The sequence below is a fragment of the Dryas octopetala genome, chromosome 8, assembly GCF_963921425.1.
Source record: "Dryas octopetala chromosome 8, drDryOcto1.1, whole genome shotgun sequence".
Lineage (NCBI taxonomy): Eukaryota > Viridiplantae > Streptophyta > Magnoliopsida > Rosales > Rosaceae > Dryas > Dryas octopetala.
The window spans coordinates 11,493,468-11,510,962 of record NC_141373.1 but is presented as its reverse complement, the minus strand read 5'-3'; the positions used below and the strand labels follow the sequence as shown (position 1 = coordinate 11,510,962).

Sequence of the window (17,495 nt, the reverse complement as noted above, 5' to 3'; positions counted from 1 at the left end):
AATTTTTTGCAAGGATGATCTATCAATGGAGATGTAAAAAATGAATGGTTCGGATCGCCACAAAATGACTTGTGTGGGCTTCAATAAGATATACTTCAACATAAATAAGTTGAGATATACCTCAATAAAAGGATTTTTATTAATAGTATAGCACCAACTTGAGGAATATCCAATATGCCCCTATTAATACGTAGTAATTTTATGATTCTGTCTCTAGATAGTTCCAATCGTTTGGTCGACCTAATCTCACAACCACGGCCGGGATCTCCTAATCAGTCAAAACAAGTTAGCGCTGATAATCGTATTTAAAAGTCAAAATCCAAGCGAAGACCTTCAACTTCCAACCACTAAGAAACCGACACGTTTCTAATCGCCCTAGCCTCGACCGCACCTGATTCGAATCTCTTGCGTATAAAATTAGCATCTCGAGGACTTTTGGGAAACCTAGATAGCTTTTTTCCAGTCTCTTCCTCATATTATTGTTCATCCTCGCATTCTCTTCTCGCGCCGCCTCAAATCCCTAATCAACCGCCATGGCTCGCCGAAGCGCAGGAGGTCAGTGCTCTCCGTTCTCTTCCTTCAGATCCTTTCCATTCAGTATCGTTGATTTCTAGGGTTTTGCATTTGTCCTGAAAAGTCAGGACATGAAATGAAGGAACTTTAAGTCTCTTTCTTGTATATGATTGATTGGGTTTTGTTATTCGATTAGAGTTTTCTCTGGGTTTTTAATTTCCAAGGGAATGGGAATTTTTTAGGGTTTGATTTTTTTTTTTTTTTTTTCATAAGTAATTTATTTTATACATTTTTTTTAGAATTGAACAAGGGGTTTAGTGATGAGCTATCCGATTCTGATTTATTTGGTTTCCTTATGATCAATTTATTGTCATTTTTTTGGGATTAAATTTTCAGGTTGAGTAGTCTAATAATATGGCATGGAAATACTAATGCATATTCATTTATGTACATATAAGTTGTATATTTTGGGCATTAGTGTTGAATGTTTTCTTTGTATACTCTGCTTGTTGTTTCAAAGTTCACAGGAATGGAATACCCATGTGAGAAATAACACAACATGAACCTATGTTATTTGATTATGTGCTATGCTAGCTGAGTTCTTTTGTAATGTATTGAAGAAGGGGTGGGGGTTTAATGAGTATTTTGTAACAGTTAATCTGATGGTAATGAAATTTGGACACTTGTATGTACCGGATAAATCCTAAATATTTTTAGAGTTTTCATTTGTTTTTGTCTTTTGTTTATCTTGATTTAGCCAAGCAATTTCAGACCTGATTCCTGTTAATAGTAGCTGTGTATGTTGGATGTATTCATTTCTTCTTATATTCAGATATACACTCGTCTTCTCAATTTATTGTTGGTGGATACACAGTTTTAATATGCTTTGACTCCTTTTTCAGGTCGATCTGCTCGTGCAGCTCCTCGTCCAGTACGTAACCCTCCTCAGCCAGGTACTAATATCACATGTTATAGTTAAGCTTGCTTATATTGTAATAAGATGATTTCCCTGAGCTGATATGATATTGACCTCTTCTCCTCTAATTATGTTATTTCTCTGTTTTGATGCAGTTCGCCAGGCTCCTCCTCCAGCTCCTGCTCAGAGTGGAAGTGGTGGATCTATGCTAGGAGGGATTGGATCAACCATAGCTCAGGGTACATAAAAAAAATTTAGTTTTGTTGTGTTTGCTTTTACATTTGCTTTTGGTTTCTTAATGATGGTGCATGTATGATCATTCAAATTCGTGTTGGAAGTCATATTTTTTCTCCTCCCCTGCTGTAGGAATGGCTTTTGGAACTGGAAGTGCTGTGGCACACAGGGCTGTGGATGCTGTGATGGGTCCTCGCACTATTCAACATGAAACTGTAGTCTCTGAGGCTGCTGCTTCTGGATCACCCATCTCTAGCAGCATGGGTGGCTCTGATGCATGCAATATCCACTCCAAGGCATTCCAAGATGTACGCAAAATTCTGTTTATTTTAACTTTCATTTACTTTCTCTTTCATGCACACTAAACTTAAATATATAGTTTTTTGTTCTGTATGTGGGTGAGTAGTGGAGACAAATCACTCCTACATTTTCCAGTTTTTATTGACCCGTTCCTCTCTCTCTTGCATATATACATTTTGTTTACTTCATTCTCTCTTGGTTGTCACATATTTTCTGTTGAATTTCTGTATTCTTAGGGCATGAATACTGCTTTTGGAATTGAATGGCTAGTTAGCAATTATTTTAAACCATTTCTAAAATGTTGTAGTACTGAATGTTCTTTTTGGAATTGGAATTAATTTCTATTTGTTACTCCATTATCTGAGTACAGAATCCCTTTTAGAATTTCCATTCAATGTTCTTTTTTTTTTAAAAACAATTTCTCTTCAAAATAGTGCTCTGATGTTTTGCATGGATTTTCCATTTTATTCCGATGGTGAAATTTTCCAAAACGGAGACTTATACAAAAATTATTCTTTCAGAAGTTAGAAAACTATGCCCTTTTGGCATGGTGAAGAACCATTATACCTTTTCTGCATAGACAAGGTGTGGGTATAATAGTCTTTCTCCGTGCAATAAGGTTTAGTTTACAAATTATTTTCAGAAGGGTGCTCTGATGTTTGGCATGGATTTTCTTTTCTAAGTTTTTAGTGGCGAGATAATCCAAAATGGAAACTGTTTTACAAAGATAACTCTTTCAGAAGTTAAAAAACCAAGTCCTTTGAGAATGGTGAAGGACTATTATACCTTTTTCCATAGGCAAGATGAGGGTTTAATGGTCTTAATCCTTGGATAAGGTTTAGTTTTCTAACTTCTGAACAAATGAGTTAATTTTGATATGGTTCACATTTTGGGTTATTTGGCCATAAGACCTTTTTTTCCTCTTCTAATATTATATAGGCTTATTCACTAATTAGCCCCCTGAAACTAACTTTTTTTCTCACTTTGCCCCTTTAAAGTTAATTCTTCTCACTTTGCCCCCCGAACTCTACAAATGACTCTCATTAGACTATTTCCGTCCAACTCCATCCATTTTGCTGTTAAAAGAGCTGATGTGGCACATCAATAGTAGGTGCCATGTCAGCTTTTTTAACGGACTAATAGATGGAGTTGACGAAAAGAGTCATTTGTAAAGTTCGGGGGGCAAAGTGAGAAAAAAAGTTAGTTTCAAGGGGCAAATTCGCAAATAAGCCTAATATATACATACGTGCGTCTTTTTTTGCAATGCATTTGGATTAGCATGTGTTGAAATGAAAGTGGCTTCACTACTAAATTTTGTTTATTTGCTTTTCTTGTAGTGCGTCAACAACTTTGGAAGTGATATCAGCAAGTGCCAGTTCTACATGGACATGTTGGCTGAGTGTAGGAAGAACTCTGGCATGTTGAATGCCTAAGCACTACCTCCTTGCTTTGCAATGAAGTATCTGCTCCTATTATTCCCATGATGGTCAATTTGTAGTTCATTTATGGTGAAGAGGATTAATCTTTATTGGACGGTACTAAACATGCTGCATTAAGTAGCTCACCTCTTATATTAACGAACTTGGTGTTTGGTTTTTTTAAGTATCCATGTCCATTACACTTTTTAAATAATGATTGCTTTTAAGTAATGATTAATGTGTTTTGGGCAGGTGCCCAAGTGCTACTATTTAATAAATGACACCATTGTGTTAAAAAGCCATTCAAGATGGCATTTCTACCCTATATATTTTTCGCTGGCACTTGGTGATTTTTCCAATTTCTATCTTCTGAAGCAGGCTTTTAGGGAAGCTAATTTGAAGATGACTCGATTTTCTTTACTGATTCATTTTGCCCGAGCTGCATATGAATGATTTCAGCTTTCTAGTTTGTCGATGTTTACTGCAAATTTCCCTCTCATTGTCTAAATCCTGAAGTGGTGGATGGTGTGATCTTAGAGAGTTGGATAGATTTTAAATATATGCATGAATATATTTCTTTGGTTCGCTTGATCAAATAGGTTTGTCTTATGTTTGATGCCAGACCATTTAAGGCATGGTGTTCTTGCCGATATATTAATATATATAATTTTACAAATGTGATTTTGTTATTTTCTTCTGCTGAGGGTTATATTGTTTCCCAATAGGTTCCTGTCTGAAAAATGTAGTATTGTGTGCACAATGTTAAACTTGAATTGCTCAATGGAGGCAATACTAGCTCATGTAGGTTTTTTTTATTTTTTTAATCTTCGTTGAGTATGAGGTTGGACTTGGGTAGGCCAGTTGGCCGAGCAGACAGCAGTTGAGCTGGTTTCGATCCCCCCTTCCCCCTCTAGGCATCTTTCCTTGGCCTCCTTTTGTAACTAAAAAATTTTTTTTTTTTTTTTGGGTCAATTTGTGAAATTTGACACTAGCGTTGCTTTAGAATGCTTGGATAACCCTACGTAGACATGTCTATTACAAACTTAAGGAGACTCAAATATGTATAGTTTTGTTTGATGGATATGATTAGATTAGCTAAATTTATATGTATTTAAAGAAAAATATGAAAGGTATTGGCTAAATTTATGTGTATTTAAATAAGAACGTGAAAGGTGTTTTTTAACTTGAAAAAAGATGAGCAGAAAATTGATTATTAACAGAGAAATTTATTTCCATTAATTTCACCATTTTTGGGGAGATGGGAAGGATTTGGGGTTTTTATTTGATTTTTTTTTTTTTCAATTCAGTAGATAATTGATTACATAAATATCCTTTAAAGTTTCATTCAAATTTCTTTATTTATTTCACAATTTTTGTCTAATTTTATATTTCTTCGAAAAATTTAATTCCTTGATCTTGACTCTTGATCACACTTGACTCTTGATCAATGGATGGTCCAAACTGGAACTTTTTGGGTTGGACCGACTAGAATTTAATATTGTATTAACACATACAAGCATAAACCTATAAATGAATTTGCATATAATAGTTCTAGAATTCAATTGTTTTGATTTGGTAGACCGTAGACTTCAAGATGATTAATAAATACAGCCGAGCTTTAGCCTATAAATCTAAATCTAGGCCGTCTGCAACAAAAATGTCACAACGGATGTATCATCTTTCTTTTTCGCTTTTTGATAGCTTTTTTTTAAATTTATTATTATTAATTTATTATTTCCCCTCTTTCTTAATATTACTAACAAATAATTAATTTCAATTATTTTGTGTATTGAGTTGTTGAGGCCATAACACATTAACACCTAACTAACTCAGGATGAAATAAAGTAACTCACCAGATAGTTTTTTTTTTTTTTTTTGAAGTTCAGCTTATTTTAAATATTATTTATTAAAATTTGAACTGACACATTATTTAGTATCTTACATTATTTGAAAATAAATAAAAAGGAAGCACTTCTGCCTATAAATAGCAGGTTCGTCTTCACTTGAATTATTAATATAGAACAATGGAAAAGGGTTTTGCTGGCTTCTCCACTACAATTGCTCTCCTAATTTGTTTCCATGTCATTGCTTCCCTGGGTGAGTGAGTATGCAACTTTTATCAACTCAAAATGGTTTCAACGTTTCTTGCAACAACTAATTTTCATACATATGATCATCAGAATTTAATTTCACTAAAAATATATTATTTTTATCTCTCTTTCTCTATCTCAGATCTTTCTCAGGATATATATGTTTGAAAGTGTTTATGTATAAAGAACTTTTGTCCGACACTTTATTAGCAGCATTTTCATTACAATCCCATAATATAATTTTCATGAAAGACACAAGTGTTTCAGGCAGGTTCAAATGAGAACAATGTGGATAAGCAAGTGTTTTGCCTATATATCAAGTGTTTTTCCAGAAGTCTTTAATCTCAAAGAGAAGTTTTGCCTATTTCATCTCACTATAAGAAGTGCTGTTAGGTATCTTGAAGTGCCTATCCTCTCATTTTCGTGACAATCCTTACTTTTTAATTGTGTGTGTGTAGAATCTTCCTTACTTTTCAACCTAAGTTGTATATTAGAAATTCAAAAGGCTATATTAATGTATTTTAATTAATTTGAGTTTTACTATCAACCATAAACAAGATGGTAGAATGCTTGTAGTTTTTGTAGACAACTTAAATTAGAAACTAAGAATTGCCAAGAAGATAAGGAGTACAGATGGGGTAGCCAGGCCCATATTTTTTAAAAACTCGCCGGTTCAAATTTACTCTCATATTTTTACTGCTAAACTCTACATCTTAAGCTCTAATTAAAAGCCAATACACCCTACAATAATAAAATTGAAAAACAAAAACTCTAAATATAAAGATTTTCACAAATGCAATTCCAAAAGAGTGCTACGATTCCCACATCTCATCTCTATTTTCTCACCTCCACTAAATCTTAAAAAAATATAAATTCTACTCTTCCAACCCATCTCAGAAACTTGGTATGCTTAAAATACTTTGATCTCTAAAGTCCATATCTGCCGAAACCAATTACATACTTTTGAATCTTTTCAAAAGTTCTTAGGGACTTATCAAAAATATGTAATCTGTGTTGGCATATATGGACTTTAAAGTAGGTAATCTAACAAAAAAATTTTTTGGTCTAGCAGTTGTCTTACGATCAAAGACGACGCGAAAAGAAGAAACAACATTTTTGTGCAAGCATTCTAATAGGACATGTATATACATTTTCTTTTGTGCCACAGTAATGCCACCGACAGAAGCCAAAAAAGAATGCATTGTGCCGAGCAAGACATATAGTGGGTTGTGTTGGCCTTACACTCAAACCCCCAATTGTAGGAGCAAATGCAAGAAAGAGGGCGCAAAGCGCGGTTTTTGCAAGAGTGGGATCACTGGAATTGCGTGCTTTTGCTATATTTGTAAATACGGATAGTAATATAATGATGTAGTATGACCATCTCACTAGAGTTTTTCTTTAATTAATAAATTAAGAGTTTATGTTCATGCTTTGCTTTTGAGTATCAAATTGAAAAGTAAAGGCTTTTGTAATTATGCATCTACCAAAAATAATATGTTCCTTCTACATAGTCAAGTAAATTGTTTTTGTACTATCGTCGTTGACAATAAAGTATTTACTAACACTTGAAAAAGCACAAATGTTATTTTAATAATTCCTTTTTTTTTTTTTTTGAAGAAAAATGATATTTTATTAATCAAAGAGAGTTACAATCATCAAAGAGGGAATCTTGAGTAAAATTAGGGGTTCCTCAAACCAAGTATAGTCACACCTACTTGTAAATCAAAACGATCTAAAAGGTGAGCAACACCATTGTCATACGAAATGTATAATAGCCTCAATTAGCTAGTAATAGAAGAATCATTATATTTTTTATAGTAAATTTAGGTTAACCCCTATGAAATAGGTTTTTTCTTAAGTCTAACCCATCATATATAGTTTTTTTTTTGGTTGGGTTTGCCCCCTCGACTTGTGTACGTACACATAAACATATTTCTTTATATTGCTAGATGATTGGGCTTATTTCAAGAATTAGGTTTATAATTTTACTATTGCTATCTAATATAATAGTAGGAATTATAATTTTACTATACATAATCAAGTGTATCGCATCCTCTTTTTAAAGCTTATTGTTTAGGAAGCCTAAAATATGAGAGCATAATCTCAAACAATAAGCGATGAACATGCAAGATTCTAAAAAGAAATAAGTAAAAATGAAAACCTAATGGCGTAATTGTGCCACAATTTGCATGAGTACCTGTTACGATTCAAGTGTAACTGTCTTATTTGTATCATGAGCCAAAAAAGAAACAAAAACACGGACAAGGGCGGAATAAAAGGGAAAAAAATGTCACTGGCTGGAAAAAAAAAAAAGGAAAAATGTTGTGGATGATTAGAAAATTCTAAGGCATCCATATGGCAATGAATTAATAACTTTTTATTATATAGTTTGTTTTATTTTTAGGGTCAGTTAACTGTAAGTGATAGACCACAAATTGTAGTTGGTGGCCGGGCAGCTCAATTGGAAGAGGCGTAAATTTTGCCTCTCTGTACTCAAGTTCTATTCTCCCTCTCCCCAAATAATAATAAAAAAAAGATAGACCACAAATTTTGTTACTCAAAAGGTACATGTGCTTATAACTTTACATTTCAAGACAAAAAAAAGTACCAATTGGTCACTGCTTAATGTCTCGGTTCACATCAATTTCAACTGCAACTGCAATTATAATATTGTATATATATTATATATCCTTAATAAAAAACATTAAACTTTTAAATCTTAAACTAATAAATCTCCTAAAACATACTTAAAAACACTATAAAAATTTCTAATTAACCTAACTAATATTAATATTCAAATAGAAAATAAAGAAACAAAATCGATCTAGATTTGTAGCTAGAAGCCTAGAATTATAGTTGCAGCTACAATTGCTGATCAATTAGTACCTACGCCGATCAACTAACGGTATAAGATTCGTCTAACACACTTGTGTGATGTGTGCAAAAATTATCCTTATTATTACAAAATTTAGTTGCCTCTATTCTTGGAAAACTGTTCAATATTCAGTTTTTTTTTTATAGAAAAAACCAAACGCCGCCTATAACTATAAGTTGCTTACGTTCTCGATTGACAAGCATAGCTTTGATAGCTGCTTTATTCGCCGGTTAAGGCGTTAACCATGAATTGATTTAAAAATAGGGAGCGAGTGATTATTTAGTAATTAAAAGGACGATCCATTCACCTCAAAAGAAAAATATTGCCTCTCAAAGTCTCAAGTAAGTCACATGATTGATGTCAAAGAAAATAACCACTCACCCAGCAAAGAATGAGGTCTTTCCACCAATACTTCGTAGAACAAAAATGCTAATTGTCTCTTTTTTTTTTTTTTTTAATATTTGTATTCCACTTTATGTGTTATTATTTTATTGAACATAGTATTTCTCTTTTCTAGGTTTTATTTTTAATTTTTAGTATTCAATGTATGAATATCATGTAAAATGATATAAAATTGTGATATAAAAATGTGACAAGTGTAGCATTACTGTTCATAAAAAGAGTGGTAGGCAAGAAACTCACCAAACACTCGGTTTATTAATAGGGGGGCTATGGGCACCAAGTACCTGGCTCACTAAAAAGTTCAAAATGGCTAATTTCTCATTTTTAATTACTTTTGTCTTTTCTAATTTTTATTCTACAATATTTCTTCGGTGTTTTGCCTACTTAAAAAGGTAAACTATATTTTTAGTCTCTATCTTTTGGTTTGAAATCACGTTTAGTCTTCCTAATTAAATTTTGCCAATTTAATCTTTGTGTTTTATGTTATTTTTAATCTTAATAAAAATTTTAACAAAAATTAAAATTTCAATTTGGAAATAAATTATCTGTTTGTTTTGGAGAAAATTTTTGTTGGGGGATGAAAAAATCTAAACATTCATCTCAAAATTAATTGGCAGTATATGAGAGAAGTAGCTCAAACCCTTATAAGCTATTAGGCAAAGTTATACTTTTCCAATGTGGGACAACACTCCACATTCTCAGAAGATTGAAAGAGTATAAATTTTCATGCTTGCTGCAAAATGTCCTAAGAGTGCAAATGATATAAACACAAGGACTAAATTAGTAAAAATTTAAACCACGAGAATCAAATATGATTTCGACTAAAGTACAGGGACCAAGGATATATGTAGTTTACCATACTTAAAATGATATGGTTTTTCATTTAGCATTTTATTTTAAAAAGGTTATTTTTTGGTTTTCGAAAGTTTCACCAAAATGACCATTTTATAATTAAATATTACCTAGCTTGCAAGTTTCTAGTGATGGTCGTCCAATGACAGGTGGCCAACAGAGTACAAGATGTAGAGGTGTCAAACGAATTGGGTAGGCACAAGCATGACTCGATTAAAACATACACAACACATCATGACACAAGTAAATGGGTGCTGGGCAGAAGTTTTTAGCCTATCAGACATGGCACGATACAAGTACGACATGGGCTAAGCACAGCACAAGCACGAAATTGGCCCAAACTAGGCACGACTCGTTTGACATTGTTTTTTCCATTTTCAACAAGGAAATTCAATTTTACAAGCAAAAAAAGTTAATATTTAATTATAAGAAAGAAAAACAAATATTATAAGACTAGTTTTTCACCCTAAAAAACAAAACAAAGTAAAAGCCTATGGGCCGACCCGTTTAAGGCCCAGCACAAGCACGAATGGACTACGCATGGGCTTAGTCGGGCCGAGGTTAAAATTATATGGGCCAGCACGAGTGCTGCACGAAAGCACAAATAAGTCCATCTTAAATGGATATGATTAGACCAGGCCGGCCTGTTTGACACCTCTATATATCAGGATGGATGGTTGGATGGTTGGCTTAAGCTGTTTGGTCATTTAATTTAAATTATTTGATTTTTCAACTTTGGACCAAATCTTATATGAAATAATTTTTATTTTTGCTTTTCCCTATTGCAAAACATTTTATTGACCTTTTAAAAATGGGAAAACAAATTTGACTAATCAATTTCTTTGTTTTATATAGTAAAATAACTAATTCAACCGTAATCTTCTTTATTTATTAGGATTATTGAGAAAAAAAATCCAAATAGAAGCAATATATCAAGCACAAAACAACCCACCACTCTAAAAGAAATCAATTCGATTCATTTTTGAGTGTCGTATGGATTTGTGTAGTGCTCATGAACGCTTAACTTGTAACTGTTGCTCAGTTACAATTGAAAATTACATCAAAATAATAATTATTTACATGATATTTTTTTGTTCTATTTAGTTGTGGAATGTTGATCTACACCTATAAGAAATTAATACACAAATCCAAAGAAAAAAAAAACTCCTAATCATTAAAATATAAATTGTAATTTTAGTCATTGAATGTTATTGATAGACAACTACAAGAGCGCTTGAACTTTCAAAAGAAGGCGACTGAATGTACGCTTGAACAACCACCTTCAAATTCCCTTTGTGAGTATTAGCATTCGAGCGCTGGATTAGAAATGAACCACATTGGTACAGACTCAAAATATGAGTTTTCTTAACGTCGTAAAGTATTTTGTGTATTTTTTTAACATTAACTATATATATATTTATTATTATTGTTGTAACAAATAATTAATTAATGGTTATAATTAAGCTTCTAGCTAGTTATTTAGTGAAGTCATATTAGTTTTAGTAGTTATATATACATTTGACATTCGGTTGAAGCATGGCTTGTAAATTGTAATATTAAAAGGCTAGCTCTAGAGGCATCATTAATTTGTTCATTATGTGCATCTATCGTTTTCTTTCAGAGAATAAGATTATATTCTAATCATCTTCTTCTTCATATTCTGTATACGTTTTCTGCATTAATTCTATTGTACGATAATAATGACAAAGCTTGAATCTTCTTAAATTGTGAGAGGTCAGTCGGCCCATAATTAATTCTTGGTTTATTTTGTTGGTATTTTATTGCAGTTAATACTCGCCATATCTGTGAGAGGTTTGTTAATTAACCTACCTAATGTGACTGCCATATGTGTACAAATAAATAAATAGATGTAAAAACAGAGTTTTGTTCTTTTACCCAAATCAACTAGGCTTTATTATAGAAAAAGTGCACATAACAGTTTGAGTGAAGACTTGAGTAACAGTACAATTAAACTAAAACCAAAATCCGTTGTAGCAATAGTTCTCTGGTTCTCATAATAAAATTAGATTTAGTCAAATCACTATAAACGAATTTATAGATATATAGGACTTGGCAGTTATCTTCATCCCAGGGGTTGTACTCGGGGTTTGAGATGGCAGGAGCAGGTTTGGTATTATTGATGAAGCCACCCATACGTCGGCCAACAATGAAAATTCTGGCATTCCGGGACCATGATAGATAATTGGATTCATTCAACTTCATTGGGGTGATTGAAGCAGATGAATCACGGGCATAAGTAGAGGACCCTCCGGAATTGCTGGAGTTTGAAGCATCATTTTTGGGTATATCTTCGTTGGCCATAACAAATTAGAGATAAGGTATGGTAAAGCTTATCACAATCCACAGGTTCAGAGATTGTGCTCTGATACCATGATAAACAGTATAAGTGTTTTTAGTAATTCTTTTTTTCCTTCATCTATTATTCTTCCTCTATGGGGCTTTATATAATGTGATTACAAGTAGGTTTCGTAAGGAATCATAATTACACCTAATTACTCTTAATTACTCCTAATTATACAGCTGTTATAATATTCCCATAAATACACCTAATTACTCCTAATTATACAGTTGTTATAACATTCTCATAAACACACCTAATTACTCCTAATTACTCATAATTATACAGGTTTGAGCTGTTACAACATTCCCATAAATACATACATGTATCTAATCAATATTTATGACTCTATTCAACACTCCCCCTCAAGTTGGTGCATAGATGTCTCGCATGCCCAACTTGTCAATAGAGTCATAGAAAATTCTGCTGGAGACAGCTTTGGTAAGAACATCTGCAAGCTGATCTTCAGTCTTCACCAAAGGAAGTTCAATGATACCATTCTCCAATTTCTCCTTGATAAAGTGTCGGTCTATCTCAACATGTTTAGTACGGTCATGCTGTACCGGGTTATGCGCAATGTCTATAGCGGCTTTATTGTCACAAAAGAGTTTCATAGCTTTCCTGGGTTTACGACCCAGGTCACGCAAGAGACTACACAGCCACAATAGTTCCTGAATTCCATGTGCCATACCCCTGTATTCTGATTCTGCACTAGATCGGGCCACGACTTTTTGTTTCTTGCTACGCCACGTAACAATATTACCCCTTACAAATGTAAAGTATCCTGACGTGGATCGCCGATCAGTAATTGATCCGGCCCAATCTGCATCTGTATACCCCATAACCTCATCAGAATTATTCTTACAAAACATAACACCAATACCTGGAGACGTCTTCAAGTATCTCAGAATTCGGGTAACTGCATCCATATGAACATTGCTGGGATTATGAGTGAACTGGCTAACCACTCCAACTGCATACATAATGTCTGGTCTCGTATGTGATAGGTATATTAATTTTCCCACCAACTGTTGGTATTTCTCCTTGTCTGTTGGGACTTGTTCAGGAAAGATACCCAACTTATGGTTCATCTCTATGGGTGTATCACATGTCTTGCAGTCCAACATGGCAACCTCAGCAAGTAGGTCTAAAGTATATTTCCTTTGAGATAAAGAGATGCCATGTTTGGATCTGGCAACCTCAATTCCAAGGAAATATTTCAGATCACCCAAGTCTTTCATCTCGAACTCAGAAGATAGGTATTTCTTTAGTAGACAAATTTCTTCACTATCATCTCCGGTCACTACCATATCATCGACGTAAATGATCAAGACCGTTATTTTTCCTCTCTTGTTCTTGATGAACAGAGTATGATCAGAATTGCTCTGTTTGTACCCAAATTTCTTCATGGCAAGTGTGAATCTCCCGAACCAGGCTCGGGGTGACTGTTTCAACCCATACAAAGACTTCTTCAGTTTACATACCTTCCCTTGGTTTGAAATAGTCATCATGCCAGGGGGGAAATCCATTTATACTTCCTCCTTAAGTTCACCATGAAGGAAGGCATTCTTGACATCAAATTGCAATAGAGGCCAATCATAGTTTGCTGCAAGTGATAGTAGTACCCTAACTGTATTCAACTTCGCGACTGGGGCGAAAGTTTCTTGATAATCAATGTCGTATGTCTGGGTGTACCCCTTAGCCACAAGTCGTGCCTTGTACCTTTCAATAGAACCGTCTGACTTGTATTTAATGGTGAAGATCCATTTGCAACCAACAGGTTTCTTCCCCTTGGGTAGTGCCACAATATCCCAAGTTTCATTCTGTTTTAGGGCAGTCATCTCTTTGTTCATGGCTTCGGTCCACTTTTCATCTGCTAGAGCATCCTGTACTTTACTTGGAATAGATATAAAGGATAGATGACGAACAAATGCATCATGAGACTCAGACAATCTATGGGTAGACACATGGTTACTAATGGGATATTTCGATTTTGCATGTATGTCAGGTGAGTATTGGGTTTTTGGTTTGCCTCGAGTAGTTCGAGGTGGTAATTGGTATTTAGACACAGATTCATCATTCTCAACATTCTCAACATAATCATTTAGGTCATAATCAACATGTTCATTATCAGAGTTAAGTAGTACCTCGTTCTCGAGTGTCGATTGGTGCATTGGCAGGGCAGAGGGGTTAGTTTCTTCATCAACGATGACATGAGATGGCGCTTCAGTAATGTCTTCATCAACTATATGGGATGTGTTGGGTTCGGATGTATTGGGTGTAGATTCGATACTGGCAAAAGGGCGCTCGGATGATGCAAAGTGCGAATCTTCCAAAAAATCAACCACTTGGTCTAAGTTTTCAACCACTTCGTGATTCGGCACTTTACTCCCCCTCTCCTCCTGAAGTGGAGAATCCGGAGAGTGTGAATGGAAATATGCATCATCCTCCCGGAACTGAACATCAAGAGTCACGATGGTCTTCTGGGTAGGTGGGTGAAAACACTTGTAGCCTTTTTGAGTAGGTGAGTACCCCATAAACACACACTTTGTAGCGCAGGCATCCAATTTACTCCTATGAGTAAGATCGATATGAGTTTAGGCAACACATCCAAACATTTTTGGGGGTAGTTTGGATACAGACGACACATTGATATGTTGAGAAAAAACTTGAAGTGGTGTTTCAAATTTGAGGGATCGGTTAAGAATCCGATTGATCAAATAAGCTGCAGCTAGCACGGCATCGCCCCACAAATAGTGTGGAACATTCTTGTCAAGCATAAGAGCCCGTGCCATTTCAAGGAGTTGGCGATTCTTCCGTTCAGCAACCCCATTTTGTTGTGGGATATATGGGCATGAGGTTTGATGTATCATGCCTTGTTCCTGAAAAAATTGAGACATGCTATTGTTGACAAACTCGGTGCCATTATCAGAGCGCAATGTTTTAATCTTGATCTGGAATTGAGTGAAGACCATGGCATGGAAATTCCTGAAGGCTTTACTGACATCACTTTTGTGCTTCAGGAGGTATACCCAAGTCATTCGGGTACAATCATCAATAAAAGTTATGTACCATCTGTTACCATGAGAAGCAACCTTAGTAGGACCCCATACGTCAGAATGAATTAACTCAAATGGGAGAGCAACTTTATTATAACGCAGCGGATAAGAGGTACGATGGCTTTTGGCCATCACACAAGTTTCACAAAAGAAATCATTGTTTGATAAATCCGTAAATAATGAAGGAAACAATTTCTTCAAATAACTGAAAGAGACATGTCCCAAACGACGATGCCATAACCAAATTTCTTGCTCCTGACTTGAACCACCACTTTGGACTTGACAACTATGACTACCAGCTTTATCAAGTGGTGACGTCCAGTAGTACAACCCCCCTCTCCGTTTACCATGCCCAATCTTCTCTCGGGTTGTGAGATCCTGAAAGTAACAATGAGTAGGATAAAAAGTACCAAAACAATAAAACTGGTCTAAAAACTTTCCGACAGATAGGAGGCTACCATTGAGAGAAAGAACATGCAATACACTAGACAGGGGCAAATCATGGGATATTGAAATGGTACCTTCTTCGATAACTGGAGAAGTTATGCCATTGACACTTGTAATATATGGAGCACGGGTATGGGGTTTTAGATCACTAAACAAGCTAGAGTTACATGTCATATGGTCATATGCACCTGTGTCAATAATCCATCCATATCTATCACAAGTATTAGTTTGAGTACTCAAAGCAATTTTAAAGGTACCTGACTCAGGAGGGATGAAGTCATCTCTTGGAGTAACTGCTAAGGAGGCCTTAGGAGTGGAGGATGACGATTTTGGGACATGATTACGGGCCTTGTAGTCATCCCACCATTCTGGGTATCCATGTTCACGGAAGCACTTTTCAAACAAATGGTTGCCACCACAATGAGTGCACTTTTCACCTGGTGCAAGGTCTTTGCGGGGATTTGTTGGGCCTGTTCGGTGGGGCAGCGAGGATACAGGACGGGTGCCGGTACGGTGGGGCGGTTTATGAGTCTTAACTGCCATGGCACTCGCACCACCAAGCATGGAATCCTGACGAGTTACTTCTTCCATAACCTGAGCATAGGCTATCTTAATATCAGGAATAGGATCTGTTGCCAGGACACGGCTGCGAACATTATCATATTGAGGTTCCAGGCCTCCCAAAAAATCAAATACACGGTCGCGGTCAATTTCTGTCTTGCGAAGGGCAATGTCAATAGCAGATGTATGTTTATTAGGATTCAACAGATCAATTTCATGCCAAAGCAAAGTCATTTTTTCATAGAATTTGGGAACATAATCACTTCCCTGCATAGTGGTCACGGCTTGACGACGGAGTTGAAAGAGTCTGGAGCTATTTTGAGTGACTGTGTAGGTCTCTTTGGCAGAGTGCCACACACCTTGAGCAGTTTCCAGGTTCTCAAAGAGAGGGCGGACCGAGTCTGTCATGGAGTTGAGCAACCATGATAGGACTTGGCAGTTATCTTCATCCCAGGGGTTGTACTCAGGGTTTGAGATGGCAGGAGCAGGTTTGGTATTATTGATGAAGCCACCCATACGTCGGCCAACAATGGAAATTCTGCCATTCCGGGACCATGATAGATAATTGGATTCATTCAACTTCATTGGGGTGATTGGAGCAGATGAATCACGGGCATAAGTAGAGGACCCTCCGGAATTGCTGGAGTTTGAAGCATCATTTTTGGGTATATCTTCGTTGGCCATAACAAATTATAGGTAAGGTATGGTAAAGCTTATCACAATCCACAGGTTCAGAGATTGTGCTCTGATACCATGATAAACAGTATAAGTGTTTTTAGTAATTCTTTTTTTTCTTCATCTATTATTCTTCCTCTATGGGGCTTTATATAATGTGATTACAAGTAGGTTTCGTAAAGAATCATAATTACACCTAATTACTCTTAATTACTCCTAATTATACAGCTGTTATAATATTCCCATAAATACACCTAATTACTCCTAATTATACAGCTGTTATAACATTCCCATAAACACACCTAATTACTCCTAATTACTCATAATTATACAGGTTTGAGCTGTTACAACATTCCCATAAATACATACATGTATCTAATCAATATTTATGACTCTATTCAACAGTTTATTAGTGTTAACAGTATTTCAATTTTATTTGTCAGACTGTATTTGTCTACACAACATAGAAGATCAAATATTTTGCATAGACAATCCTTGATGAGGGACCTAAAAAATTAATAGTTTTGATTATTAAACTTCATTAATTACATAGGTGGTACATAGATAAGATGTTTTTACTTTTCTTAAAGTAAGAACATTCTTACTTGAAGCTCCCTATATTTTACAAATCATTATTTTTCTTAAAATCTAGGTATTTACAAGCCTGCATTATTTTCATTTATCTTATCTTTAGTTTTATTTTTTATTTTTTATTTATTAATTTTAAAGAACCTCTTTTTAAAGTTTACATATATCCTTTCCAATCATTTTGCAAAAGGGCAGAAGTTTAGTTA

At 34.9% G+C, this 17,495-nt stretch overlaps 1 protein-coding gene across 1 annotated transcript; it reads left to right on the top strand.

Moving 5' to 3' along the window:
* Positions 1 to 441: 441 nt before the first annotated feature.
* Positions 442 to 3,706, top strand: LOC147277213 (CHCH domain protein). Its single transcript, XM_086253848.1, has 5 exons — positions 442 to 555; positions 1,416 to 1,466; positions 1,585 to 1,668; positions 1,796 to 1,971; positions 3,301 to 3,706. The coding sequence occupies exons 1-5, from the start codon at positions 534 to 536 to the stop codon at positions 3,394 to 3,396; spliced, it is 429 nt and encodes a 142-aa protein (XP_086109974.1). The 5' UTR covers positions 442 to 533; the 3' UTR covers positions 3,397 to 3,706.
* The last annotated feature ends 13,789 nt before the right edge of the window (positions 3,707 to 17,495 follow it).